This window comes from Labrus mixtus, chromosome 3 (genome assembly GCF_963584025.1).
Source record: "Labrus mixtus chromosome 3, fLabMix1.1, whole genome shotgun sequence".
Taxonomy (NCBI): domain Eukaryota; kingdom Metazoa; phylum Chordata; class Actinopteri; order Labriformes; family Labridae; genus Labrus; species Labrus mixtus.
Window position 1 is genome coordinate 11,390,231 of NC_083614.1, and position 27,134 is coordinate 11,417,364.

At 41.7% G+C, this 27,134-nt stretch overlaps 1 protein-coding gene across 1 annotated transcript in view; it reads right to left on the bottom strand.

Annotated features, from left to right (window-relative positions):
- Positions 1–1,860: 1,860 nt before the first annotated feature.
- The window catches only part of mcf2l2 (MCF.2 cell line derived transforming sequence-like 2), a 132,694-nt gene continuing 107,420 nt past the window's right edge, over positions 1,861–27,134 (bottom strand). Inside the window, exons 28-35 of the mRNA XM_061031399.1 lie at positions 26,712–26,807; positions 22,133–22,231; positions 19,318–19,389; positions 18,144–18,251; positions 16,303–16,412; positions 14,332–14,447; positions 8,180–8,253; positions 1,861–6,071 (exon numbers count right to left, since the gene is read on the bottom strand). Of these exons, the coding sequence (XP_060887382.1) occupies positions 5,980–6,071; positions 8,180–8,253; positions 14,332–14,447; positions 16,303–16,412; positions 18,144–18,251; positions 19,318–19,389; positions 22,133–22,231; positions 26,712–26,807 (767 nt within the window). The 3' untranslated portion in view covers positions 1,861–5,979. The remainder of the gene's footprint in view (positions 6,072–8,179; positions 8,254–14,331; positions 14,448–16,302; positions 16,413–18,143; positions 18,252–19,317; positions 19,390–22,132; positions 22,232–26,711; positions 26,808–27,134) is intronic.

Consider the following 27,134-nt stretch of genomic DNA (forward strand, 5'->3'; position numbering starts at 1 on the left):
AAGCCTCGCTGGAATGGTAATGATGCAGGGGCGCCACTCCACCATACCTGAGAAGTCATTGATCACTGACAAAAGGACAGAAAGATGCCAGCCGGGCTTTTCATGACGCCTATGTTTCATCACATGCAGTATTTCAACGTACGGAAAAGCCATTTCAGTTCATCGCCTTGATGTCTATGTCTGCAGCTTAAACAGTAAAGCTGTCTGTTACAGTCCCTTTCCCCCCACCCAACTGACATAACACATTATATTATAATACAGCCTTATATTTTTATTTTGAACGCATTACGACAAAGTGCAGAGAAGATTCTCCTCGGACTGCTTGGAAATTCAGTGCCTGCTTTCACAGATTTTAATAACGTCTCGTTTGAGAGCCCTTCTTTTCTCGGCACAAGTCTGGTCTGGGAAACACGAGACACAGTGAGGTGTTGAAAAATGATCACATATCCCCCCCCAATTCTTTCACCTCTTTTTTCCTCTCGGTCTCAGGACTTGTTGTTGGTGAGAATAGCAGTCTGTGAGGTTCAATCTTCTGTTCAGTGAACACAAGTGAGATGCTCGTGTTTCCTCTTGTTCCTGGTTCAACAACGATGACAGACACAGAGAAACTCAAAAAATTTGTAAAACAATGTTTGAATTATTTCATGCCAATGATTCAACAGCAATTGTTTCAGTGTCTGGACTTTTGTGAAGCAACATATTTATTATATTATATTGATTATATCTGTACATGTTCCATCGACACTCATACAATCACATCTCTGCAGCAATCTTTAGTTCAGCGCTAAGCTAAAAAAGAAATGCTCAACTCGATTGAGCAAATCAGAATATGTTCGATCATTCCAAGTAGATGTAGATTTGATTCTTGGGGTCATGATTCGATCCAGAATCTTTTTTCGATTCAAACCGATTCTGGATTCTTTTTTTTTTTTTTTCAATTACTACATACTTTAGGATCTACTCCAGTCATCTCTGAGACTGGCTGAATTTCTTGTTGTTCTATTTGGCATTCTACTGAGTTAAAGAGCTAGACTTAGCACTTAGCAGGGAGTGACTGATTAGCCCAAAAAAAAAAAAAAAAATTTTGGAAGTTATGAATAGATTTAAAATCTCAGAAGATTTTTGCATAAAAATGTTTTTTTTCCTACCTCTAATGTACTGTTATGTGTAGATGTGTTTAAGAGATACGCCTGAGTGCCTATTGTAAATTTTGTGTGCTGAAATGTCAATTTTACAACATTGTACACAAAGTAGCAATCTAGCTAGCTCCTGTGTTTAAGTCAACGGCCAACTGTATGACTGACCAGTACTTACCCTCTTCCTGTTCAGGTACATATATGTATTTTTTGGGCAATTGTATTTGTGTTTTATATTAATTACAATTTGTAATGCTTGGCCAGTGTTTAAGAGACGTAACACAGTGTGCTTCGTGTGAGCCAACTGTATGACTGACCAGTACTTACTCTGTTCCTGTTCAGAAAAATACATTTTGGCATAAACAGACAAACAAGCCTTCAGCTCATTACTCTACACACAACACGAGTTGAGGGTTTTTATTGAACCAGCCACCTGCCTTGAAGTGCAACTGAGCACGGTTACATAAGCAGGCTATGCTAACAAGGAAGTTGCAATAATACCGAACATTGTCGTTCCAAATCAAAGGGTAAGGATGGTATAACAGTCCTTATGATGCTTCGGTCAGCGGAGTTCATCATTCAAGTATGCTGAGCATTGCACTTTTTATAGAAGCAAATCAATTGTATTTGTTTGATAGTTGAACATTACTAACTCATAAGAAGAACTCATTATTGTGCTTTTCATATTGACAATGATGACTAAAAATAAATCTATATGACTACATAAAGTTCACCAGATGTATTATTTAATACTTTAAAAGTCATGTTGTAAATGCATACACAATAAACCATTATGTACAATACAATAACAGATTGTATAATAGACAAACTTGATACATAATATAATGAAGTTAAATGGCAATTCAATTGCAGCAGGATGAAGTACAATATAAATATGTCCTTTACAAAGGTACAATACTTTCCATTAACATGGGATAAACAAAATATACAGCATGTTCAAGAGGAGTTTATTTCTTTACAATAAGACTTCATGTATATGACCTAAGTAGTGTGTGTCCCTCTGATACAGATGGTGACCCAGTGACAATATCAAAATATCTGTCAATCTATATAGCCATAATCTTTCTATATATCCATCCATCTCTAAATTATCCATCCATACATCCATCAAGCTCACAAGCAATCAGCCCATTGACTATCACCCACTAAGTCGACAAAACCATCCAATCATTCATCCCTGCATCCATCCCTTAATCCAACTTCTACCATTTCACTATGCGACAATACATCCAGCCCTTCCTTACACTAGCAACCAATCCACCCACCCACCCATCTATCCATTCATTCAACCAATGATCCATCCATCCATTATCCCTCATCCATCTGTCCGTCCATCCATCCACCCATCCATTCAACCAATGAGCCATCCATCCATTTTAAACCTCTATCCATCCATCCACTCAACCAATCATCCAGCCATTTATCCCTTGATTCCAACATCCAATATTTCACCATGCAACAATGCATCCATCCCTTCATTTCTCAACCAGGCATCGATCCATTGTAGAACTCCATCCAACCTAGTCCATCCATCAATCCATCCATCTCCATTTATATGGATATGAATGTGTATGTGGGTATGGGTGAGATGTGCTTGGCTTGTGCTTGTGATGGTGTATGTGTACATATTTTATATTTTATATGCTGCAACTGGATTGCTCCAACAGAGTTTTGTTGCAACAAGCAATTACAATAAAGATATATCATCCATCCATACATCCATCACCCATCCATCCATCTAATCATTCATTCTTCATCTGCCTATCAAGATCATAGAGCTTGAACTCTGACTTCTTGTCCAAGATCTTTCTTAGATATCTGCCTGTTCTTAAATTCTGTCTTGTATTCAGTAAACCCTTCTTCCTTCATTACAAAAAAGTAAAAATAGTTCATGTAAATCAAATGATCAGTCATCTGTCATTGGAGGAAATACATGGGCTTTTGCCTGTGACATAACATGCCATCAATTTGTGAAATATGTTGGTGCTGTTTCAGATTTCTCAGAGAATAATCCACAGAATTCCATCTATCAGTAGAAATGCAACACAATGCCAAAATGAATCTGAGGGGGGTACAATAATACAGCAGTCATACAGAAAATGGATGTTTACAGACAAAAACATATGCAAAATAAGATGAATACTGATGTTTATTTACATATACCATGGCTACCTAATGACCCTCTGAATGTTGAGTCAGCAGTGCCCCCCCCATAAGTAAAATATACACAGCTGATGTATGAAACAGTACAGCTGTTTCTCGCTAAAATTGCATTTCCCTGAAAAATCACTTGCAGTAATATACTGTAGTTTACTTTAGAAAAAGAGTATATATGTAAGTTCTGACAAAGAAATGAATTCAGCATACTTGACCTACATTGGTGATCATGACAATGTTTAACAAATGTTGATAAGAGTAGCATGAACAACAACGTTTGCTCTGTGGGAGTGGAAGGAAAAAGGACTTCCGTGAATCTGATTATGCAAAGCAGAACTATGGCTTGGATTTAACAAGAATGTCTTTCTAGGCCAGAATACAATCAATGTGGTCTCCATGAACTGATGCTGTAAGGATGTCGAAATAAACCCAGAGGGTATGAGAATTTTTGAGTTGATTCAATATTTTGAATATCATCTATTGAAAAAGAGCACACAATATGCAATAATGTAAAGGCTGCACATTCTTCAAGGCCCATCTTCGCAAGCTGACATCAGGGTTTCTAGTTACCTGAACAGCATTTCAGCTGAGTTATTGTAAAGTAAGTGTTTACATGCTCTCAAAGTGGAAAAGAAGTGCTCGAATACGGCCTGTCTGTCTATGGATTGCAGCAGCCATAAAGCAAAAAAAAAGGAGGAAAAGTACTTAAAAGCTTGATGGTGTCCATTAAGTAGAGACGAGTCAAAGTAGCACAAACTGTCACAGAGATAGATCTGTTTCCTGAAACATCGCTTACAGGATCTCTCCATTAATCTGAAGAAGAAGAAGAGATGTGCCCGAGCAGTGCTTTAGTAATTTGCCATCTTTTATCTGCTATTCAAAGTGAGTGCATAACTGGATACCATATGATGATTGATTTGTTTCTCAGGTGCATTTTCAGTAGGAAAGTAATTTAACTATCATTAGCCAATAAAGGAAATTCTTTTTGAATTGCACTCTCTTATGTGTTGCGAAGCAAACTTTTTAAAGCTGCATCGATCATTCAACTATATATGAACATCTTTTCGAATGACTGCATGTGAAAACAGTTGCTGAATGTGACAGTATCCAAAGAGAATAGCAGTTCCAATCAATTCTTCTGGACTTCGACTCATTGTGAGCTTCCGGTTATGTTAAGAGCCCTTTGGTGACAAAAAAAAGACAATTGAGCTGTATTAGCATAGCAACCACATGAAAGCTAACAGCCAACATATTTGTATGTTAATGCTTGAAAGAAACCTAATCTTAGAAATTAAGACTTTGACTCCACCTCCACCTAGGTGCTGCTTTGATAGATGTTATGTTCACTTGATGTTAACCTTTCTGAAGCATGACGGGCGGGCGGCTGTGGATCAGTTGGTAGTCGGTCATCTCTCAACCAGAAGATCGGGGGTTGGATCCCCAACTCCTGCAGCAACCTGTCCGATGTGTCCTTGGGCAAGATTTTAACCCCAAGTTGCTCCTGCTTCTTCTTCAGTGGCATGTGAATGACTAGATTAGTTAATACTGACGGACACTTTGCATATCAGCCTCTACCATCAGTGTGTGAATGGTTAGGTGTGACCTGCGGTGTAAAAGCGCTTTGAGTAGTCTGAAGACTAGAAAAGCGCTATACAAGCTCAAGTCCATTTACCATTTACCGTGATGTCTTTGAAACAGATATTGCGATGGATCTCTAGACTCCGATTTTAAATCTATAAAAAGGTTCTGTCAATAACAAAACCTTTACAGTATACTATCTGTAGCTATAAACAGTAAATAGAGTTCTTTCTTTCAAGACAGTCGATCATATGTAAATATTTTTCTCCTTCAGTGAACAGAGAAAATAATTTAAAATTCAAATATGAAAAGAAGATATTGTTCAACCTCTTGGAGTAATGTGTACAGAGAATCTGAAGCAAAGTGAGAGCAGCAAGTTGAGATATCATCTCTGATGTTGATGATATTATGCGGATGCTCGAGCAGTGACGAGGAAAGGCAAGCAAGACAACTTCTAGGTTCTCCTGGAGACTGCAGTTACTGTGAAGAGTCTGAACCTGAAAAGTCGAAGCAGCTGAGGCGGGTCAGCTGAGGCAGAACCTGGTCTGAGAGAGTTTTGCTCGAGTGCAGCGTAGCAGCAGAACAGGGCAACATGCCAGGGCTGCCTCATGGAATTTCTCACTTTTTTCCCTACGGTTATCCAAGTCAGAAATTAGATGTGAATCTCCCGGTATCCAGCCCATCCACTTGGAAATTGAGTTTTTTACAGTACATAATGTGAATTCATCCAACTTAAGACAAAAAAGTTCAGTGTCTACATCCATGCAGTGTTCAGCTCTCCACAGACGGCGGCTGGTAATTCCTTGAATTGAAAGTCTTACATTGCTTTCCCACTGTGGCCTTCAAGGTTAAGGCTCTGGATTTTTCCAGAAGCTTCAATGAGTCATATAGGAAAAAATTACAATTGCAGGCCATGTTTGTAGTCTAACATGAAGAACCACACGTACAAAAACTGTAAGCCAAGGATATCGAAAATCCAGTTTAGGAAATTACAGTTGAAAAACTACTGTTAGAGTCATCCGCCATGTGTGTGATCCAATAGAAATGTTTGCAGTCCATCTTAACAAACTACAGAAGTAATTCCGGTTCATCTGCTGTCCTGAGACACATCTCCCCATGTGTTGGCTTCATTTTCGTCCGAGTCAGAGAGTGCTGCTGTACACAGATCACTGAAGATATCTGCAACAACAAGAGAGATTGAAAGTCAGATTAAAGTTTACAAAGAATCTCAAACAGATTTATTCTATAACACTCAAAACGTGCATGGTGAGAAAATGCAACAAAAAAACTGTGGCATTCGAACACAGTGTTTAAGAAGAGGAATGCACAGCCTGGTCTGCAGTGCCAATGAAACATAAAAGAGCAACTATGCAGATTTAAGAGGACTATAAACCAAGGAGACATAATAGTGAGGCGTTCAATTTCTGCAACAATATCAGCCAGTAGAGTGCATAAAGAATTATAGGGAAGGCAGACATGGGCAATCAACACAGACAGGTGAAGAGGGCTTTTTGCAAATGGGCTCCACTTAACCGAAATACTGAAGGTCAACTACTTGAGCGCAGAGTTCTGTCCTCCTCAAGTATGAAAATAAAAAACTCAGAAACAGAACAAGGAAGATAAAAGTACGGGGGGAAAAACAGGGGGAGGGGCGAGTGAGAAGAAGGAAGGGATAGTGGTTTTGAAGAGGTGGGGGCGGGACCGAGCTCAGTAGCGAAAACAAGCAAGGCCACGACAAACACTTCAGGGACCAGCCTTCAAGCCAGCATGAAAGGAGGGAGATGGAGGAGAGATGGATGGAGGACAGAGGGGACATTGAAGTGAGAGAACAGAGAGAGAGAGAGAGAGAGAGAGAGAGCAAAGAGTCCAGGAGTGTCTGCCCTATGAGAGAAACTATTTTGTGGCACCAAACTTATCAGCGCTGCGATACACAGTCTGTGCTATCACTGTTTAATGTAAGCTTTAGATTGATATAAAAGGTGTTTGTTTATCCAGCTCTCACTTTTCTAAAGAGCTATGAATGTAGAGCAGGTACATTAACCAGAACTACAGCCAATCTACGGCCACATACGGTAGTTGTCATTTTCTACAAATAGAAGTAGAGGAATGAGAGAAGTCTATTTGGACGTTAGGGAATAATTGGAAGATAAGTGTATAAGGCGCATTATACTCAAACACAAACCAATAAATAATAGAACAAAAGAAAAATATGTTTTTACATTGGTCTATTTTTTTGTGTGTTGAATCTACACGTTTTGTTTTTACTTTGTCAAACCTCTGCTTCTATGAGAGTGAGAAAGAAAGAGAGAGAGGGAGAGAGAGAGAGGGCGTATTCACATTAGGCACAATTTTTTTGTGCCTTGCCTGAGCACGATTGCTTCCCCCTCCCCTCTATCTCGCTGTTCTGCGTTCACATAAGTAACATTGTTTCATGCCCGACTACACTTGCGTATGTACACAGTCCAATACAGAAGCAGATACCAAGAAGCAACCATGGCAAACCACTCACAGACTGAGTATATCCTGCTAACTGTGGATTTTTTTTTGTTATTTTTGATACGCCAAAAATGACCCTCTTCCTTCTTCCACATGTACCGTGCAGCTCAGAGGATGAAACAGGCCCACGCTGTGCGGATACATGTTTTTTGAAGCAGCAGGAGCCGTTTAGAATTACGTCATATAAGCGGCCCACTTCCTTGTTAGAGCATGGTTGCGTTCAAATCTCCGGCGACCATGAATTGTGCCCGAGACTACCTCTTCAGCGGACTCAGGCACAGTACCAGAGTACGGTAGGGGTACGGTACGTTTGTGTTCAAACTGATCACATGAACCGACTTTGGGGTCAAGCGTACTCTGAACCGGGCCTGGGTCCCAAATGTGAAACCACCCAGAGAGAGAGAGAAGGAGAGAGAGAGAGAGAGAGAGAGAGAGAGAGAGAGATCATGGGATGGGTGTTGTAGGGTATGTGCTGCAATCAGTGACATCATGCTCTGATTGTTCAACTCGACACGCAAGAAGCTCTCCCCTCCCTGTCCGCTCCATCCTTCCATCCAACCTCAATCCCTTCCAACAGTCCCTCCCTCTCCCAGAGGAGCAGCTCACTCTGGCCCGCCCAATCCCACCCATTTCCCCCCGGCCCTGGAGCGCCATGTGAAAGAGAGCGAGGGAGCAGTTGATGAAGTTGGACTAAAGCAGGAGGAGGGAGGAGCTGGTGGTTTAGTGAGAGTGTTACAGCAGTGCTGCCAGTGGTTAGTGTGAAATAGCAGAGATGTTACTTAATGAGTGACCTCCTTCAGATGCTGTTTGCAGTATACTGGCTGGGACCAGCCCTGTCTCCTCTGTTAAAAGGTTCTTGACTAGCCTAGAATGTAAAACACAATGTAGGGGAGGGGTCTTCACTCACACATTTGAGACAGTCAACACAAGCAGCACCTTCATTTTCATGTCCAATCATTTCCTTGGGTTCTAGAAAGGTACGGCTTTGTTATAGAAGCTGTTACACCAGAATGACTCTTATTGGCTGGAGTGACATTTAAGGACAGTAAGTATGAGAAAACACAAAAAATTACAACTTTCATGGTACCCAGAGAAGCGCTCCCCGTCCAGTGCTAATAGACAGTTTTTTGCAAAAGTCTTTTTTATGAAGGATTGACACATTAATGGAAATAAATGCTCAATCAAAGTACAAAAAAAGTAGACTGTTCATAGCAAATAACACCACAGCTCCAATCCAAGGAAAGGCACGTTCACGTTCTGTTCACCTTTACCTGGAAACGTTTCCTTTACTTGGGCCATAGAGTGGAGCACATATGATGTGAGTCAATTAACATTTGGTTTCCATAGCAACCAATACACCAAGCACCCTGAATGTCGGCTGTCTTGTTTTTTGGTTTCCAGTTTCTGGACAGGTGTGACAGGGTTTGTTTTCAGTGCAGAGGAATGTCAGATGTACTGTTTGAGAAAGAGTTTCATCTATAAGAAGTAGGGCCGTCAGCATTAACTAGTTAAAGACCCTTGATTCATTTAGGTCTGAAATTAAAGGATTCATTTTTTTAAAATCCTGATTAATCTCATGCTATTTTGTCCCTTAAGGCTCACAGTAGACGTCCTCAGTGTCTCCACGTGGTCTCAGTGATGTAAAGAAAGGACACTGCTGCACCTTTGAATGTCTCATTTCACTTTAATGATCCCTAACCACTTCGGGTTTCTGTGCTGAAGTTAATGTTTTAACCTTCCATCTACCAGAAGGTCCTTACCTTTTATTTCAAAATAAAAGCAAAGTTGAATTCAAACAGCAAGTAAAGTACTCTGAGCTTAAGACAGTACAAAATACCTAAACGAAAGCCGAACAATTGTTATTCTCAATTCTTGACACAGGATTCTTTTTTATTGAAATTGATCAAAAAGAGAAGTTTCAAGTCAGTCAGAGTCAGTGTGAATTATCATTTTTTAAAGAGTTGCACCACCAGGCAACCCCTGAAAAAAACAACATGGTGGAGGCAATGAAAGCGTCTTTTATCTGGAGTGACAAAGAAACTGAGTTTTGTCTTTCCGTATCTGCAATGTTCACCATTTAATAGTGCTAAGCCCACATTCATCATTTTTCTCTGATGTCACAATTGCCGCGGTTTGTGTTAAAGTAACAATAATCGATATTAGTATTTATCATGTGGGATATGAATAACCAGGTTTCTGCATGTAAAAGCCATATATCCCGAATATGATCCAAACCGGGACAATGCTTACAACCAGGATACTCAAGTCCATGAAAACGCTCTCAGTGGTTGTGTCATGGTTATGACCACTGTGTTTAATGACTTGTGACGATAGAAAAAAACATTTCTTTGGAAAAAGTGTAGCTTCGTTAGTATGACATTCCCCCTCTCTTTAAGGTCACAGCACCGCCGGCATTACACAGAATATTGGTGCTGGATATAAACTGTGACTCGCTGATTCATCTTCTAATAAAAACCTTATTCCGAGGCTGGTATGATTTTGTCTCTTTAGCTTTGTATGCAGCAACAGCAACTGGCCCAGACAGGAAAAAGGCTCCGACTAAATCTGTCTGAAAAAGTCTCTCTCTTTCCAGCTGAGCCACCAGCACGCCTCTGCCTGCTAAAAAGTTGACTTTGAGGATGTAGGAAGTTGCTGTAAGACTCATTTATACATCAGAATCAAGTAATTCCCTCTTTATTCATCTCATACTGTGTTGACAGGATGTGGTCGGATGTGCTAATGTGTTCTCAGCCGTTATACAAATATACCTCACAGTGCCAGCAGCGAGCCCGCAGGAGCTGGGACGGGAACAGTGTGTGTGTGTGTGTGTGTGTGTGTGTGTGTGTGTTGTGGGTGTGAAATTAAAGCCTAAATCTGGAAAGGTGCGACAAACTTTTGAGACGGGAACGTTAGCAAGCATATAACAGCTTGTGATGGAAAAGGAGCTATCGTCGGCCTGCACACAAATACATCCCAAGAAGTCGTTTTATATGCATAAAAAGGATAGACCAATAGAAACATAGAGGAACGCATGAACACACACCCAAGCACACGCAGCGAGCGCATGTAAGGGTGCAGCAGACAGTTTGTCAGTGCTATGTAGTTGCACATTAACTTTGATCCAACATAAAAGCTAAAGAATAAAGGAGAACTTATGAATTCTTTATTTTGCTCATGTAGGGACGAGAGACGAGTGTGAGCGAACGAGACCTTTTAGCTGCCAAAGAAAAAAACACAACACATAGATGCGGACGACAGGAGACGGGTTCTTTTTGCGCTGAAATATGCATGAGCTGATGAGAAATGAGCATGTTCAAAGCAAGTCGAGCTTTTATCTAACTGAGTATTAGTCACTTCTAAATGCAGAGAGCTTGCATGAGGCAGTTCAGCGGTGGATTTCAGAGGCTGTTTTCTGCACAAAGGCGGCGGCCTCTGTTTTTCTGGCCTGCCGAAAGGATAGATTGTGGTGGTGCCGCCGCAGTGAATGAAACCGATATTTATTATTCATCTGAAGCCATTGTGTTTTCAGCCATTTGGCAATAGGCCATTAGTCACACGTTTTGTTGCTGGATCCCCCGCTGCTTCATCAGGGCAATGTAACAGTGAATGAAATTTTAATTCGAAACGGGCCACACAGAGCCTTTAATCCTTACGGAGAGAGAGAGAGAGAGAGAGAGAGCAAGGTACCACTAGCCTCTCATTTCCTTTCTAGAACTTGGTTGATTAATGTGGACCCAGCTCAAGAACCAGGGAAGTCTTGCTATGGCTAATGATTACATATAGCACTGGAGGTGGAAAAAAGGCTTCCTGCAATAGAAAACAACATAATATTATAAACTATAACACGATCTAAAACATTGGAACACAAACAGCTCAATGTCAGATTTTGCCTTCTGAGGCTTATTGTTCCATTTGTCTTGATAGCATGTCAGAAAGGATGGATTCAACTCAATGTCTGAGGCCGAAGTTTATAGTGTTGTTGTATTGAAATGCATTATATTGTAAGGTCTATCCATCCATTATCTATTTATGCTCTTCAGGGTCGTAGGCGGCTGGAGCTGGCATCTATCAGGCTGGAGGCAGGGTATGCAGCGGACAGGTTGGCAGTCTGTTGCAGGGTCAAATTCAAGCAGCTCTGAGAGAACATTGCCTGAAAATCATCCAAAAATTTCCAATTTAGATTTAATTTCATACTGAGAGAATACTATATATATATATCTATATATATATAGATATGTATATATAAAAAAAAAAATTAAATGCCAACCGTTGGGGCTTTGATGTTTTTGGTTGATGCCATGATTATCAAGCTACTTGGTATATTATAACTTAACCTCCTCACCGGCTGTCCTTCAACATGCTCTATTGTTTACGGTGAGAAGGCAGACTCAGTGGACAGAACAAGCACCTAGCTGTGGGAGTGTCACCCACCTGGGGGAGGGGTTACTGCCCTTTGTGATGTCATGAAGGGGAAATCTCCAAACAGCGTGTTTGAGCACACAATTTCTGAAAAGTGGAGCAGGCAAAAGACGGAGAGGATGGACTTTTCTCATCATTGGGGGGTTTGTAGACAGACTAGGGACTCATATTAGTGTTAGAAAAACATGGTGAAGTGTATTTTGTATAATATGTGACCTAAAATTCTGTCTAAACACGACATGTGACTCCTTGGACAATTACCTTTTTCATCCGATATAAGCATTACATTAAACTGAAAAATCTGAAAGAGCGTATTCACTTTGATTTAGCTGTTCTATTTAATTGAACAGTAAAGCTCTGCTTGTAAAGTACTTTCACTTTGTTTTTACCTTCAGTAGTTGGAGAAAAAGCCGTCACAGCATGAGATAGCGATTTCAAAAAGACCAACTTCCTTCATCAGTGGAAAGACCATAAAAACACAATTACCTCTGAATCACCACTGCAAGGATTGAAGATAGAAAAAAAGATACACCTCTGCAGCACAACTCAGATCTGTTCTCTAAACGTTTGTTCATGCTTTACGTGCAGCTGCTTTGGTCTGAAGGAACGGACGATCCTATCTGCTCTTCTCATCCTAAACCCTGACTGTGAACAAACATTAGGGTGGCTTTTGTTTATGTTCACTGAGCGTCATCCTGCAGCCTCTGTGCAGATAGTTTGAAATCTCATTTTACATTAGGGTATCCAACTCCGGATCTAATAACAACTTTTGTCATGTCTCCACATAGTAAGGTCCGACATTCACAGAATTATGAAGCCATGTCCCTGTCGGTGAGATGAAGTCTCTCAATGTCATCATGTACGCTGCGATGCTGTTTGAAAGTTAAATTATAGCTCGGTGGAAATATGTTGGCACCAACGCAGCAGCAATAGACTGAAGCCATGAAGTAAAATGCCAAATTATGCATGAATAAAAGACACACGGATGATTTAATATCTGGATAATTATTGCAATCTAAACAGCAGAGTGGACACATGCACAGAGTCCATTAGGGATATTTGAGAAGGATTTTGAGTGACAGCCAAAGGCCCCCTTTTGAGTGGCCCCACTGCCTGAAATGACCGTACCACAGCTACTGGTGGTTGATGAGGCTGCCAAATGCTTGAAGAGAGACCCTGTCCTCTTGCATGTATTCTTCTGTTATACTCTGTTTGGATCCTCCAGCATGCAGGGTGCAAGGACCGAACTATCAAGTTGAACTATCTTTGAATGCTGTTTGAAAAAAACTCCTACTGACAGTCCTACTCATGTTGGCTTTAACTGTAAAATGTCTTGAAATAAAAGATAACTTGTAGCTTAAAAACGTCCCTCTTAAGGTCAATGGTCGTGTTTTTTTTTTACAATTCTGTAAAATCGAGGCTCGAGCGAGACATCTCATTTGTGTTGAGATCTGTTTGTCATTCCCCTACACTTCTGTTTACATAACTTGCTGCTATTAATGAAATCATCATTTAAATCATCTCCTGTCCCTTTAACTAGCCGCTCACTGCACATAACGTGTCAGTGGGGTGGCAGCGGCTCCGTCTGTAGGGACTGAGGGTGGGAATTGGACGGTCGCCGGTTCAAGTCTCGGTGCGGACCAAGTCTGGAACTTGGTGTGGTCGCTAGGGAGGTGCCAGTTCACTTCCTGAGCACGGCCGAGGTGCCCTTTAGCAAAGGAACATCCTCCCCACCAGCTCAGGAGCGCTCGCTGTGTACAGCACCCTCACTCTGACATCACTCCATTAGTGCCTGCCATAGGATCCTGTTTCTGCATGTTTGTGTTTCAGCCTGTGTGTGTAGCATGTTAAACAACAGAGTGTAAAAACTGAATTTCACCTCACAGGATTAATAAAGCATATCTTATCCTGATTTATATTTTACTTGTTGTATATACCTCCTATTTTATTTGTGGTTATCTTATCCTCTCCTCTCATCTCCTCTCCTCTTAACTTATCAGATTCTTTAAATCATAAATGGTGTTCTGCTAATACTGAAGATATGTATAAAAGATGCTCTTCTTATCACAGAAAATTTGCTTTAATCATTAAGTCTTCTGCAAAAAAAGTGGAAAAATATAAACTCCCCAAGAGAACTGAAAAATCACCACAATTTGGAGGGAAAAGAGAGGAAGTGCATTGCACAGTAATTATACTTTACTGAGGGCAAACTGAGGGAATCAGATGCTCAACAGGCGTGCCCTAAATAAAGTATTATGCAATGTCACACTGTTTATTTTTGCCTCACTTGTGAGACGCCTGCTCGTTTTTGTACTGGGAACAAAATGAATAAGTTAATGTTCTCGCACCTTTATTTCAGAACAAGATGTGTTTGAACTGGCAGATGGAGACCCGCCGAGCCAGAGGCTTTAAATATATAGTGCTTAGTCAGGGGGAGCTACGACCAAACAAGGGGAACAATGGGTGGGCAAGAAGAAGCGGACTGACTTCCCACAGCGTTAATGTGGAGCCAGCTGGAACTCACCAGTGTCCGTTCTCTGCCTCCTCTACAAACTGGACCAAGTCGCCCGTCTCTAGAGAGAGGTCCTTTGCTTCTCGAGACTCGTAGGTCAGCTGCACCCGGAAGCGCCCGCTGTCACTCTGCAGGGAGAAATGACTCAGTTAAACTCTGCATTTAGCTTTAAGCAGGTTGAAAAATGCCTCCAGGTTGGAAGAGATGCACAGGATTCTATAAGAAAGCTGAAGGTAAACAGTAGTTCCTCAATTTAACATGGTTAAAGACTTTGTTATAAAGAAACATTAATACCATTTTAGCACCCCGTAGCATCTGGGCTCTTCAGATTTCATGAAGAGTGCAAGTCACCTCATTATCATTCCCTGTTTTATTTTTCATACTGGGGCCAAATTTCCTAAAACTTGCATTTCCCCAACGTCTTCTCCTTCTCCTCTCCAAGGGCTGTTAGTAAATGTGTAGATGATGGTTTGTAATACGCTGCAGTATTTGCAGTAAATGTAAGAGTAAAACAGTGAAAGTGTAGATTTCCTAATGTATCCAGACATGTATACGTCAATGTGCTTTCTAAAATGTCTTAAAAGACTTTTAAAAACATTTTTAGGAACTGCTGGAACCCTGATTAAAGATGAATATTGTTTTAGCGGATTTAAATGACAAATACCTGAACGGGTAGATTATATGAGCTGAAGTGCAAGTGAGCAAACATTCTATGGTTCCACAATTCATTTATGAGATGCTTTTATACACTTTAAGTCTGATTGGACACTCAGGTGCTGACAGGAAGTGCATAGAGGCAAAGCAGAACATCAGCAGCTGTTCTTGAGAGTTCTAATCAGCATCAAAATTTAGGGCCTATATCACTTTCAATTTTACGGCTTTACACTCCAAACAGATCTCTTAGTTCCTCTGATCAGGGTTTTGCTGGTAGTCCCACACTCCAGACTGAAGACCAAGGGGGACTGTGCTTTTGAGGTCGAAGCGCCAACACTTTGGAACGCTCTGCCTCTGGGTCTAAAGATTTGTGTACACTGTTGACACTTTTAAAAAGCAACTCCAGACCTCTTTGTTTAGAATTGCTTCGCTTAATCAGTCTTTTTGTTTCGTTTTCTTCCGTTTGTAAAGCACTTTGTGACTCTCTGTTCGGTGCTATATAAATAAAAGTTATTCTTTTTAAAAATTCAAATCCAAACAAAACAGAAAGCTTGCCGCCTCAATAGTTTATTTCCTTGTTGTGTGCAGGTGGCATCCACAGAGAGGATTTACATTTTTATGACTGTGTGAAATCACAAATAATTAAACCTGGCATCATGCAAAAAATGTAAATTCCGCTGAATATTGTGTGTGCATGTGTGCACAGCCATCACCATGCTCAGTGTGAGTGTGTGTTGCTTGTGGGCTGCTGTGTCTCTCTGCCGTATATCCCACAGATTATAATGGATGTGGAAAGGCTGCCATACCCGGCAGACCTGAGCAGCTATAATCCTCCCTGTCTTTTGTCTCTCCTCTCTCGTTTCTTAAATGTCAAGTCGTCAGTGCCCGCTGCTAATGAGACACATGTCCATGGGAAATAATTAAGCGGCGTCGGGGTCCTCTAACTGGGGGGATCAGAAGGGGATTTAGTTGAAAAGAGGTGAACGGGAAGCAAGAGTGGAGAGGAAACGATTGGATGAGTGGAGAGCTGTCGAGGGACGGTGAGTGATTGTAGAATGAGATGATTTATGGAGGAGGCTGACGTCTCCCTGCAGGACCAGAACATGTCTGCTCGAGCTACATTTTTCATTCAGGCCAAGGTTTGACAATTTTGAGCCGTAATGAACTCATGTCTTGTTTTAATTCAGAATAAAATGACAGAACCTTGGGGGGTTTTTGCAGTCAAAATTTTAAATGAAATGTATAAAGAAGGCCAAATGATGCTCCAAGTGGGGTTCACTCTAGAACATTTTCTGACTGAAGTGTGCTGCAATCTGAAGCGTTACCTACATTCTTATTGTTTCCCTCCTCTTCAGAAGAGTTGGAGGACTCCTCGGCACTGGAGTGGATCGTCTCAAAGTCGTCCGTGTCCATGGAAGGGAGACGCCGCTGGGCCCAGCCTGAGGGAAATCAAAGTCACATTATTCACTTGTAAACAAAGGGGGATGTGACCGTTCCACTTGGCAGGTGACGTCACCGTGCACTGATAGGAAAGCAATGTGAAGTCATCAGAACATGAACACCTCCAAGCGTCTCACACACTGAAAGCACGGAGAATAATCATACCAAAGCGATCGCATGCAGCTAACTGAGCATTTTTCAAACAAGGAATCGACCAAATCTCCCGCAAGAGTTTTATTTATGTTTGTTTCTTTTCGAGTTTGTGTTCTGTTGCAGAAAGGTTCTGATCAAACCCGTAAAACAAATGAACTCATCACACGTCTCCTCCTTATGGCACATCATCTCATGATCAACGGCATGTGATTTAAGAGCGATGGTCTGGGTTCAAAGGCTTTTTAGAGATTGTTACGTGCTGTAGTGTGTTGTGTGTTTGTTTTTGTTGTGTTGTCTCCCTCCTCTCTCTCTCTCTCTCTCTCTCTCTCTCTCTCTCTGTCTAGTCTGAGCTCTGCACGTTGCTCTCCCTGCTCTTCACTGCAGCTGGAGATTGAGCACCTGATGCAACTCAACAGTCAGAGCCAGAGTATAAAGAGCAGGAGAGAGGATCAAGGCAGCCGGCTGCCAGTGGGCCACTCGGCTGTTTGTGTCTCTGCTCTCCTGCAGTAGTGGATTTCCTCGAGGCCTAAGTATTCTAAAACACTGTTGGACTTTCCCTTCGATTTTAAATAAAACATGAACTTTGCTTATACACTAAAGCCTGACTCAGACTTCAGGATAATCAGGTCAGTTTGAGGTCTGATTCCCTCATAATGTGAGTGGTATAAGATCCAATCTTCACGTCTATGATCAGCTCAGAGATTGCCGGGGACACCCCAGTTTATAGCCAACATGTTTGGTATCTATGATTTAAAATCTTACAATTAACTCAGAAGTGGTCTGGCGGAGATTGTTGATGACTACAATAACTGTGAGAGACAATGGAGGGCAGTATGACCGGCGACCGCTGGCAAGATGCAACCCGAACATGTGCACTGGACACCTGTTATGCATCTGACACTTACAATCTGACCTCCAGCTCTTGCTGAAGAACAGACAATCCATGTTTTCCGCATCACACCAGACATTTCTCCACCCAAGCTCTTTTTTTATGTGTCGTCCTCTGCGCAAAATAGCGAATTTAACCGAGATTATGGAGAAGAATACGAGTTAAGATTCTCCTCGGGTGTGTGATGCTACCCAAATTCAAAATCGGGAAGGTGCCCCGTAATCTGAGCCAGACTTTAGTTCCTCTTCTGGGTTTCTTTCACTGTTACTCCCCTCATCCACTAAATATCCTCAGGAACGTGACAAAGATGAAAAGCAAAGATGATGGTTTGTTACAGTTGTATCTGTCCCTTTCGATGAAAATGAAATGGTTCCAATTTGTAATGCATCAAGGAGGACTTAGTGACCAAAATGTCATGTACACGATTACAATCAGAGCGTTTTAATACAGAGCAATCGAAGGGTGAAAGACATTTGCTGTAGAAAGAAGATGAAGTTTCACATCACACACTTTGGGAGAATAAAAACAGGACAATATGAAACGAAAGACTGCCTGAAGTCAAACAATAAACCAAAAGAAAATAAACTTTCTCTACAATGCTTCAACACATACACACACAAATATAAAAATCCACCAAGGAGACAGCAACAAAAAAAGACTTATAGGATGAGTCCAGCTCTGCAGTTACCTGGTTGGGAGGTGGATCTAGGAACAGTCGAGGTGACACCAGCAGCAGCAGAGCTGTTTGTAATGCTCTGACGTTTCTTGACTGCAGCCATAGCACCACGCAAAGTATCTGGAGGGAGGTCAAACGCTTTACAAAACCCTTTCCATAGTTGTCCACACAAACACGATTCAGTCCATCTAGGTGCATTTCCACTCTACTCATGCAGCTTTCCAACAAGTACAATGATCGTAAAATCCAGAAAGCCCACGAGGACATGGACAGAAATACAAAGTTTCAGATGCACACCAGAAAGTATGCATGTGCTCACAAGAAAGTTCTGTGCACATGTGCATGTTACTTCCTACTGCCAGAAACTAGCTTCTCAAGAGCCACTTTCAACTACACAAAATATTTCTCGATAATTTCAGGAGTAGGGCTTTCACACTTGCAGAACTCTCCTGAAAAACTTTTCTGATAAAAAAAAAAAATCAGATATTTCCAGGAGGAGCTGCATGTGTGAACTCAAACAGCCGAATTTTTCACTCGGACTTCACCCGGAGTTTCTCCTGCCAGACCCCTTTGCCAGATTTTTTCCGCAGTAAGTCTGAGTGAGCAGTCCTCCCGAAATTATTCAGATATTTTCCGGAGTGCATATGTGAAAACGGCTGAGGGCTGATCCTGAAGTTCTCCTGACCTGAGAAACTCCAGATAAAGTCTGAGTAAAAAAATGTGGATGTTGGCGTTCACACATGCCAATGATCCCAAAAAAATTTGTTTTTCAGGTGTTTTGGTCAAGTGCGAAAGCCCTAATAGAAACTTTCCTGTGCTCACTCAATAGTTTCTGGTGAAGACAAATGAGTTTATCTTGCACACAAGATGTTTGACGCGAGCACCAGGAGGTATCTGGTTTTCTGCCCATGTCTTTTTAGGGGCTCTGTAAAATTGATGACCATGCAATTTAAAATGTCACATCACTTCACAAATCACAACACAAAGTCAACACAGCAGGCAAGACGAGGCCAAAAAACCCCACACACACAGAGAAACCCATACGACACATGATCCACTAAAATCATAATGAACTGAAAGAACCAAACAAACAGACAACAATATAATGTAGTGTAACAGGCTCAACATGCCCCGAGCCGGTACACTACAAGCACAACATACAGTATCTTTGCATGCTTCTCAATACCTTCGTAACCAAACGGAGTTGGATCGCTCTTAATCTCATGTCTTTTGCTCTTTATGCTCGCAGAGAGCGGACCTGGCCGAGGAATAAATCATAAATAACCAGAAGCTTAGTTAGAAGAAACAACACACTTTAAAAACAAGGCCTACAGCATTAACACAAAGCTCTCATTTGGACAACATTTTACAGACACTAATATACAGATACCTGTGATATTGACTTTCTATCGGGTAAAATAACGGCTCTAGTCATACAGACGTGGGAGCCTATTATTTCATTTGGTACACAGAGGAGATGGTGGCACTGCTGCAGAACAGCACACAGACGTCTTCGCTCTGACACACCAAGCAGACGGCAAAGAATAGTGGCAACAAAGGCCGCCTGTGGCCAAGAAGTTGCACTTGAACACACCGCAAAGACGGCCAACCACCACGTACATTCTGCGAATGCGTGAGAGGAACTAACTCTTCATGCCAGCAGGCGGCGGTAGTCCGTTGTTTTGATACGAGGAGACCATTTTCACACCGCTGTCAGCCACTGGTATTATAGGTACTTCTAATCGAGAAAAATGTCTGATAAAAAGTTGATAATGGCGCTGGCGTTGTCAGCCCTTGGTCTTTTAGTGGAAAAAGAAAAGAAGAGGCGGAGGAGACAAATAAGGAGAAAACGCACTAATGGCTGAAAGCACGGCGGGTTGCGGACACACCGCAAAAAACTATGGCGACGACCGCTCACAGACGGTCCAACTAGGACCCACGGCCCGACGATCTCCTTGGTGTGTCAGGGCCTTTACCAGTTGGATGAGTGATTTGAAACCGTTCTTGATGTCGTTGAATATTTATTCCTGTTGCCTGATTAATGACCATCATGAGTGTCTGAAGACAGACTCTCGTCATTAATTCTCCACGCTCTTAAAACCCCCGATTCTCCTCCAGTTGAATATTTCACAGATAGAATAAGGCAGTGATGCCGCCTGCTTTCTATACTCTGACACTTCCAAAGTGTTAATAATTTGACACAAGCTGTTAATAAAGCATTCGCTCAATGTCAATCTCATTGTCCAGCTGTAAGCTGGTGGCAAAAAAGAGTGAATGTTTTTTAATGAGAACATTTTTGTTGCGTAATGATCTGCCTATGAGTATCTCTACACTCTTGCTGTGAAACAAATAGCATAAGAAGTGCTGTCCTTCTTTTAAAGGAACTCAAACTTTTTGAGGAAGTTTTATGAGGTACTTCCTGTTATGACTTTTAATGATAGTGGCTGGAAGACTAATTCAAATGTGAATTTATCATGTATAAAAAGCTGGTACATTCTGGAAGGACAATTCAAGTTAAAGGACCAATCTGTCAGATATCTAGTGAGTGACATGATAAAGTGACTTTACTATATGATCAGACATTAAGGAAACATGCTATGTTGAAGTGCTGGCTTCTCTAACAACAATGCAGCAGCTAGTATGTCCTCCTTCTAATTTTAGATTCTGGTCCTGAATTATCTGGATTTGTTTGGACCAGAGAAGGTAGGCGGTTTTAAGGCGACCCCTACACGGACGTTTTGGACGCCCCTCAGTTTGCACGGCCAAAGGCAAACCAACATGTGATGCAGCAATGGAAGCGGGCAAGAGAACTGGTTCAGATAGAAGTGATTGTACCCGACCTAAAAAGCCTCTGCATGTTTCTAATAAGCTCCACGAGCAGAAACGTGCTCAAACTAGGATCAATATTGGAGATGTTTTTGAAAAATGGAGAGAGGTTAGAACGCAGAAAGGTTTACAGACCGATGCAGAGCTGGATAAACACTGAAGCTTCAGTTTCTGCAACATGGCAACCTGCGTTTACATGGACTCTAGAGAGGACGGGGCGGGGGGAGACAGCTCGCTCCCATGTGATGTAATTAAGTGATCATTCATTTGTGGTTCTCCTCCTGTGATATGAGCCCAAATATCTCTCTGATGTTTCATTTTATTGTGGCGCACACAAAGCATAGATAGAGAAGTTCCACTGTTTCTATTCTACTAATGACGTATAAGATTTCTTCCTGATATCAGTGAACTAGGTGGATGGTGATTCAATCAGAGGCCAAAGCGCTACGACTACATCCCCAACCCTGCAGACACTCTGCAGCCAATGTGACCTGCAGCGCTCTCATCGCACAGAGCGTCATTGGAGAAGTGTCGCCTGCATGCAGGACAAACGTAATACAACAAAAGCCGAGAACAGAAGGAGAGTAAAGGGTTCAAGAGAAAACTTTAGTAGCTCTTTTCTGCTGTTTGTAATTCCTCTGCTGCCTCTGCTTGGTTTGAACATGAACTTCTCATCTGTATTCCTGCGAGCGAATTGTACTTCCACCGCCACTTTGAATGTCACCCTACGTTCCAAATGTCAGCTTATCAAAATTCTGATTTCCATATTGTCGCTTTATGAAAAGAATGTGTTTCTACTCATTTGCAGCCTCTTTTTTCCTTTAACATTGTTTTCATTCTCGGCACAGGCTTGACTTTCTCTATGCATCTCATACATTTCAAGAGAGCAGTAAATGAGGGAGAAGGTGATGAGGAAATATCTTTTTTTGTTGCTTCCTCTTTGTGCACTGAACACGTGACTCTCTCACTGCAGAATTTATTTGAGCGTATGTTTTAGTCATGACTGACCCTCGAATGTAGTGAGCAACAAAATACATTGTTTTCTTATCTTTTACTTTGAAATTTGGCTTCAAACCTCCCTCTTTAAAGCTTGCATCGAATGTGCACTTTATGTGGACCGATTCAACAATTAGTCATCATGAGGCAGAAGGAGAAGAGGAGGTTAAAGCAGGTACCTTTTGTGCGTCTCGCTGCGAAGGAGGAGGAGGAAGATGAGGCAAGAGAGGAGGCAAGAGAGAAGCGGCGGGAGGGCATTGTCTCCTTAGCGGCAGGTTCTATAGTTGGAGAGGCATTAGGAAGAGGAGAAGGGTCACCATGAGAGAGCAGGTGGTTAAGGAGTGGCAGAATGGAAAGCGGCAGAAGCAGCAGAATGGAAAACAGAAATTAAGAAGCTGAGCTGAATGGACAAATGTGCAGACTGCTCTCAAAGACACACAAAGAAGGATGACAACAGAACAAGTAATGGAAGAAAGAAGAAGAAGGAAATGGGCTGAAAACAAATCTACAGCATGTCTTTGGGTTTTGTCTTGCAGATACGCTGTATAATCCACAGTTTGCCCTTACTTACTTTCACTTTAATGCATGCTAAAAGAGTTAAACTATGATTGCTTCATGACTGGAAAAAAAGAAAAACGAGACCGGAAAAAGAAATAGTTAAAACACAGTTTTGAAGATGTGACTTTCTCTGACGTCAAAGGATGAGTCCCGTTAGATTTTCAAAGTCAGGACGGAGTAAGAGGCGTCACATAAATAGCTGTCAGCCATCACTAATTGAATAAATGTGACTCTTCAGGATGTCTCCCTCCTGATGCAACATCACTGCAACACGACCGTGGAGCAGCTTTCGCTTATTCTAAAGGACGTTTCCTTTTTTAAATGACGTGCACACTAAGTGACTGCCATGGAAATGACTGGGGTTGAACATCTTCTGAACCTGCCGGTTGAACTCGGGCTCCCGACTCACTGCTGAGTCAGGATGCTGTGCCACGCTGTGAATGTCAGGGTGCGTGCAGGTCACAGACGGACTCATACTTGGTTTCAGTCCTCTCCTCAGTGAGCTAACACTTTGGGTTTATTGAGCGGACATTAGAGCAAAGGAGATTGAGAGGGAGCTGTCTTGTTAATGGTGAGTCTGCTCTGCTGAAGAACACCTGCCATCGACTCATTGCATTGATTTCCATCTCATACAGCAGACAGCACAGTGCTCAGGGCAGCGGGTACAGTGTTCATTTACTGTGAGAATGTATGTATATGGGGCTGTTATAGTCACTGTATGAGGACCAACTGAGAATACATTGACCTTTATAAGGGATGAGTTCATTATTAAAGCTTTAGTTAAAAGTGATTATGAAGATTTAATGAAAGCAATGAGCAATGAAGAGTTTCTTCTTCAGACTCATACCGCTGAAGTTTGCCAGAGTGAAAGACATTTTCACAAATAAATGTAATGTCAGTAGCTCAGGTTCATGTAGTGTTGTAGTCAAGACCACACTAACCGACCAGAGTGCTCCGAGACCGAGGCCAAGACCATAAATATCACTGAAAAATCATTATCTTGTGTTTAGGGGGCATGTCACTTATTTAGACCGTAACATGGGGAAGGTTGCAGCCGAAACTGAGGGATACAAAATCTGAATATAATTGAATTTAAGTAATTCATTCTTTTTTAAAGAAGCCTTTTCCTTCTAGTCACAGTGACGACGTAGAAAAATAGCCTGTCAGTGGTGGTCTTGATTTAAAATATGGAGTCCACCCAGTCTGAGACCGAAACAAGACCGAGTAAAAATGCTACTATCGATTCTGAGACGAGATCAAACTCAAGACTGATTTCAAATACTACAACACTCGGTTCATGGAGTTACCATTAAAGCAACAATATGTAACTTTTCCACTTTAAAACAGTAGCATTAAAGTTGATTCAATAGTTCAATAACTGTCAATAGGGGAGAATAGTGTCTCTCTCATGTCGCCTGCTATCAGTACTTTGTAAGTTTGGCTGTTGTCTGAAGTCATCTGGCTAAAAGCGTTAACAGCTTTACGTCAAGCCTTCAGCCGTCCCTCTATTGTTTGATACAATGGCTGAGGCTAAGAGACGGAAGAGGACCTAGCACGAAGTTGGACTAGACCTCCTGGCTCTACCATGTTGGCACGGGCTTCGAGAAACAGCAGTTAGTAATACATAAACAGAACGCTAAAATGTCGAAAATTAGCTTACATATGCATGGTTGCAAGCAGGTTATACTACTGCACAACGAGTAGGTATTAGGGTCTGTTTGACGGGTTATGGTACAGCAAAAATCAGACAGCAGAGTGTATATCTCTGCAGAAATCATTCAACCGATTGAGATGTGACATTAAGCTAAGATAGTTATCATCTAATCTCAGTTCTGTCTCAGGTTTGACATAAATAAATAAATCCAATTTACGTTAAATCTTTATCCTTGTCCATCTTCAAGTTAGCTGTATCACTTTATAACTTACAAACCTTTGTAAACGACCTAGTTGTCATGGTAACAGCTGAATACACATTTATAGCTTGTTTGCAAACAGTTTGCATACAATAGGCTGAAGACGCTTGCAGAGTCATATTTAATCCAGTAACATTACTGAACCTTGTCAGTCCACATGGTTCTTTGGCTTCTTCCAGCGTCTTCGCCCTCTGGTTGTTAACAAATGCACGTCATCTATGAGGGGGAGGCAACACTAATGTGTGACTTACTAGAGTGCAATTGCACTCAGAGACCATTGATCGGCGCCAAAGCAAACACCAAACCACCACCAAACCGAAATCCTACATATTGTTGCTTTAAGGGATGCAATGTTGTCTTTCATTAAAAGGCAACAGATGGCTAGAAATTAAAATAATTAATTGAGAAAGTGAAAAAAGATAGTACAGAAAGCTCTTCTATGAATATGTATAACCTGTGTAACAAACTGCATATGATGCAACGTTTTGTTACCATATCTCCATAACTATGAACATTAATCTGCTACAATAACAGCCTCCCCTCTTGAGGTTCAGACTTTCCACTAGATTTTGGAACCTGGCTTCAGGGATTTACTCCCGTTCAGTCTCAAGAGCTTTCGAGAGGTTCAACACTTATTTTGGGTGATAAGGCCTGGCTCACAGACGGTGCTCCAGCTAATCCACGAGGTGAGGGATGGGAAAAAGGTCAGTGCTTTAAGAAGGCAAGTCTAGTGCTATGTATCAAACTTTAGAAAGTAAGAATGTCCACATATTTTGTGCAATTCATTGTTTGCCATCCGTACATACAGTGCAAATACAACAGTATAAATACATTAAAGGTCACATATTATACTAATTGTCAACAACTTTAAATAAGTCTCAGAGCTCTCGGAAACATGTCTGTGAAGTTTCTTGTTCTAAATTCACTCTGATCCTGTATTTGATCGTGCCTATAAAGCCCTCTATTTCAGCCCTGCTCAGAACAGGCTGTTTCTGTGTCTGTAGCTTTAAATGTAAATGAGCTGTGACTGACCACGCCCCCCTCCGGAGGGGCTTGGGTGGCTCGGAGCTTTCTCACTCCATGCCCTATTGTTTACGGTGAGAAGGCAGACGCAGCGGGCAGAACAAACACCTAGCTGTGGGAGTGTCACCCACCTGGGGGAGGGGTTACTGCCCTTTGTGATGTCATGAAGGGAAAATCTCCAAACGGCCTGTTTGAGCACACATTTTCTGAAAAGTGGAGCAGGCAAAAGCTGGAGAGGATGGACTTTTCTCATCATTGGGGGATTTGTAGACAGACTAGACACACAAAACAGTGTTAGAGAAACATTTTAAAGTGTATTTTGTATAATATGTGACCTTGAAAGGTTACATGGCATTCGTCTTTTCCTCTTCTGTCTTTTTAGAATTACTCAGATCAATAAAGTGTTCATAATGGCACTGCTCTATTGTAATACCCAAATAAACGATGGGAATCTTAAATATAACTCAGTATACTACACACTACAACACACTTAACATGTTTTCTTATTCCTCTGCATTCAGATTACTGAAGGGGTTTCCTGGAGCTCTTTGCTTGAATGGAAAACTGAATCAATGACATGCCATCCCTTTCCCCGCCCACACATCCACCCTCACTTATATGTCTCATTAGGAGTATGCGCTGCCTTGAAAAGTGGCTGAAATACTGCAACATGGAAAGCAGCACCTGAAATCAACGCCTGGCCCTCCTGCAAAAAACGTAAATGCTCTTCCAAATGTCAAGAAGGGCCTGAATATTAGAAGGTGACATTTAGAGCAGTGTTAAGACGCATGGTTTCTGCCTCACTGTGTGTTGTCACCACTTGTTGGGACTCTGGCTGGTTCTCTTTCCGTCTCTTCAACAAGAACCCCGTCCCCTCTTTCCTGAATCACAGTTCCTATGTTTTTATCAGGGAAGATGCAGCGATACTGACAAAACGAGATAAAGGCAGAGGATAAACAGTAGGGGGAGATGTGGCCTTTATTAGGCTGAGACAGGTTGAGATGCACGGAGAGATCTGCCCGGCAACAACGACATACACACATACAGACATTTATATAAAAAGTGAGAAAGAAAAAGGAGTGCACAGCAGTGATTTTGTGACTGGAGAAAGAAGATGGAACAAGAAAGGATGGCGGCAAGAAAGAAGCTGCTGGGGTTTATGTTGATTGTGATTAAAGTGATGATGGACGATGAGATGTCGACAAAGATGCCGGTGATGATGATTGTTATGAAGAGCACTCAGGGTTTCGCACGGTGCTGTTACCTGCTGGAAGAGACCTCCTGTTGGAAAGTCCCTGCAAGGTGAAGCGTTTCCTAGCGTTAGCAGCCGAGAGGCCTGATTGGCTGGCTGAAGCATCGGCTGAGTAGGAAGCAAGAGGGGGGCAGGAGTTAGTGCAGCAGGAAAAGAAGGAAAAGAAGGAGGAGCAGACCGTTTGGGTTTTTTAAAAAATGTTCTAGATAATGCCATCATTTATCCAAAAGTTTCAGAATCATTGTCAAAAGAGAAGGTCATAGCTGGAACGTGCCTCACTGTGTCGATGGTTACAATGCTGCTTCTAGAAATCATGCACTCTCACTTGCCACGGTTCTTGGGGGATGATGCTGTGAGGGTTAATTAGGGTACCCAAGACCCGTCACAGTTAGTCAAAAACGAAGCAGAGGACCCACATGCAGAACAAAATGAAAA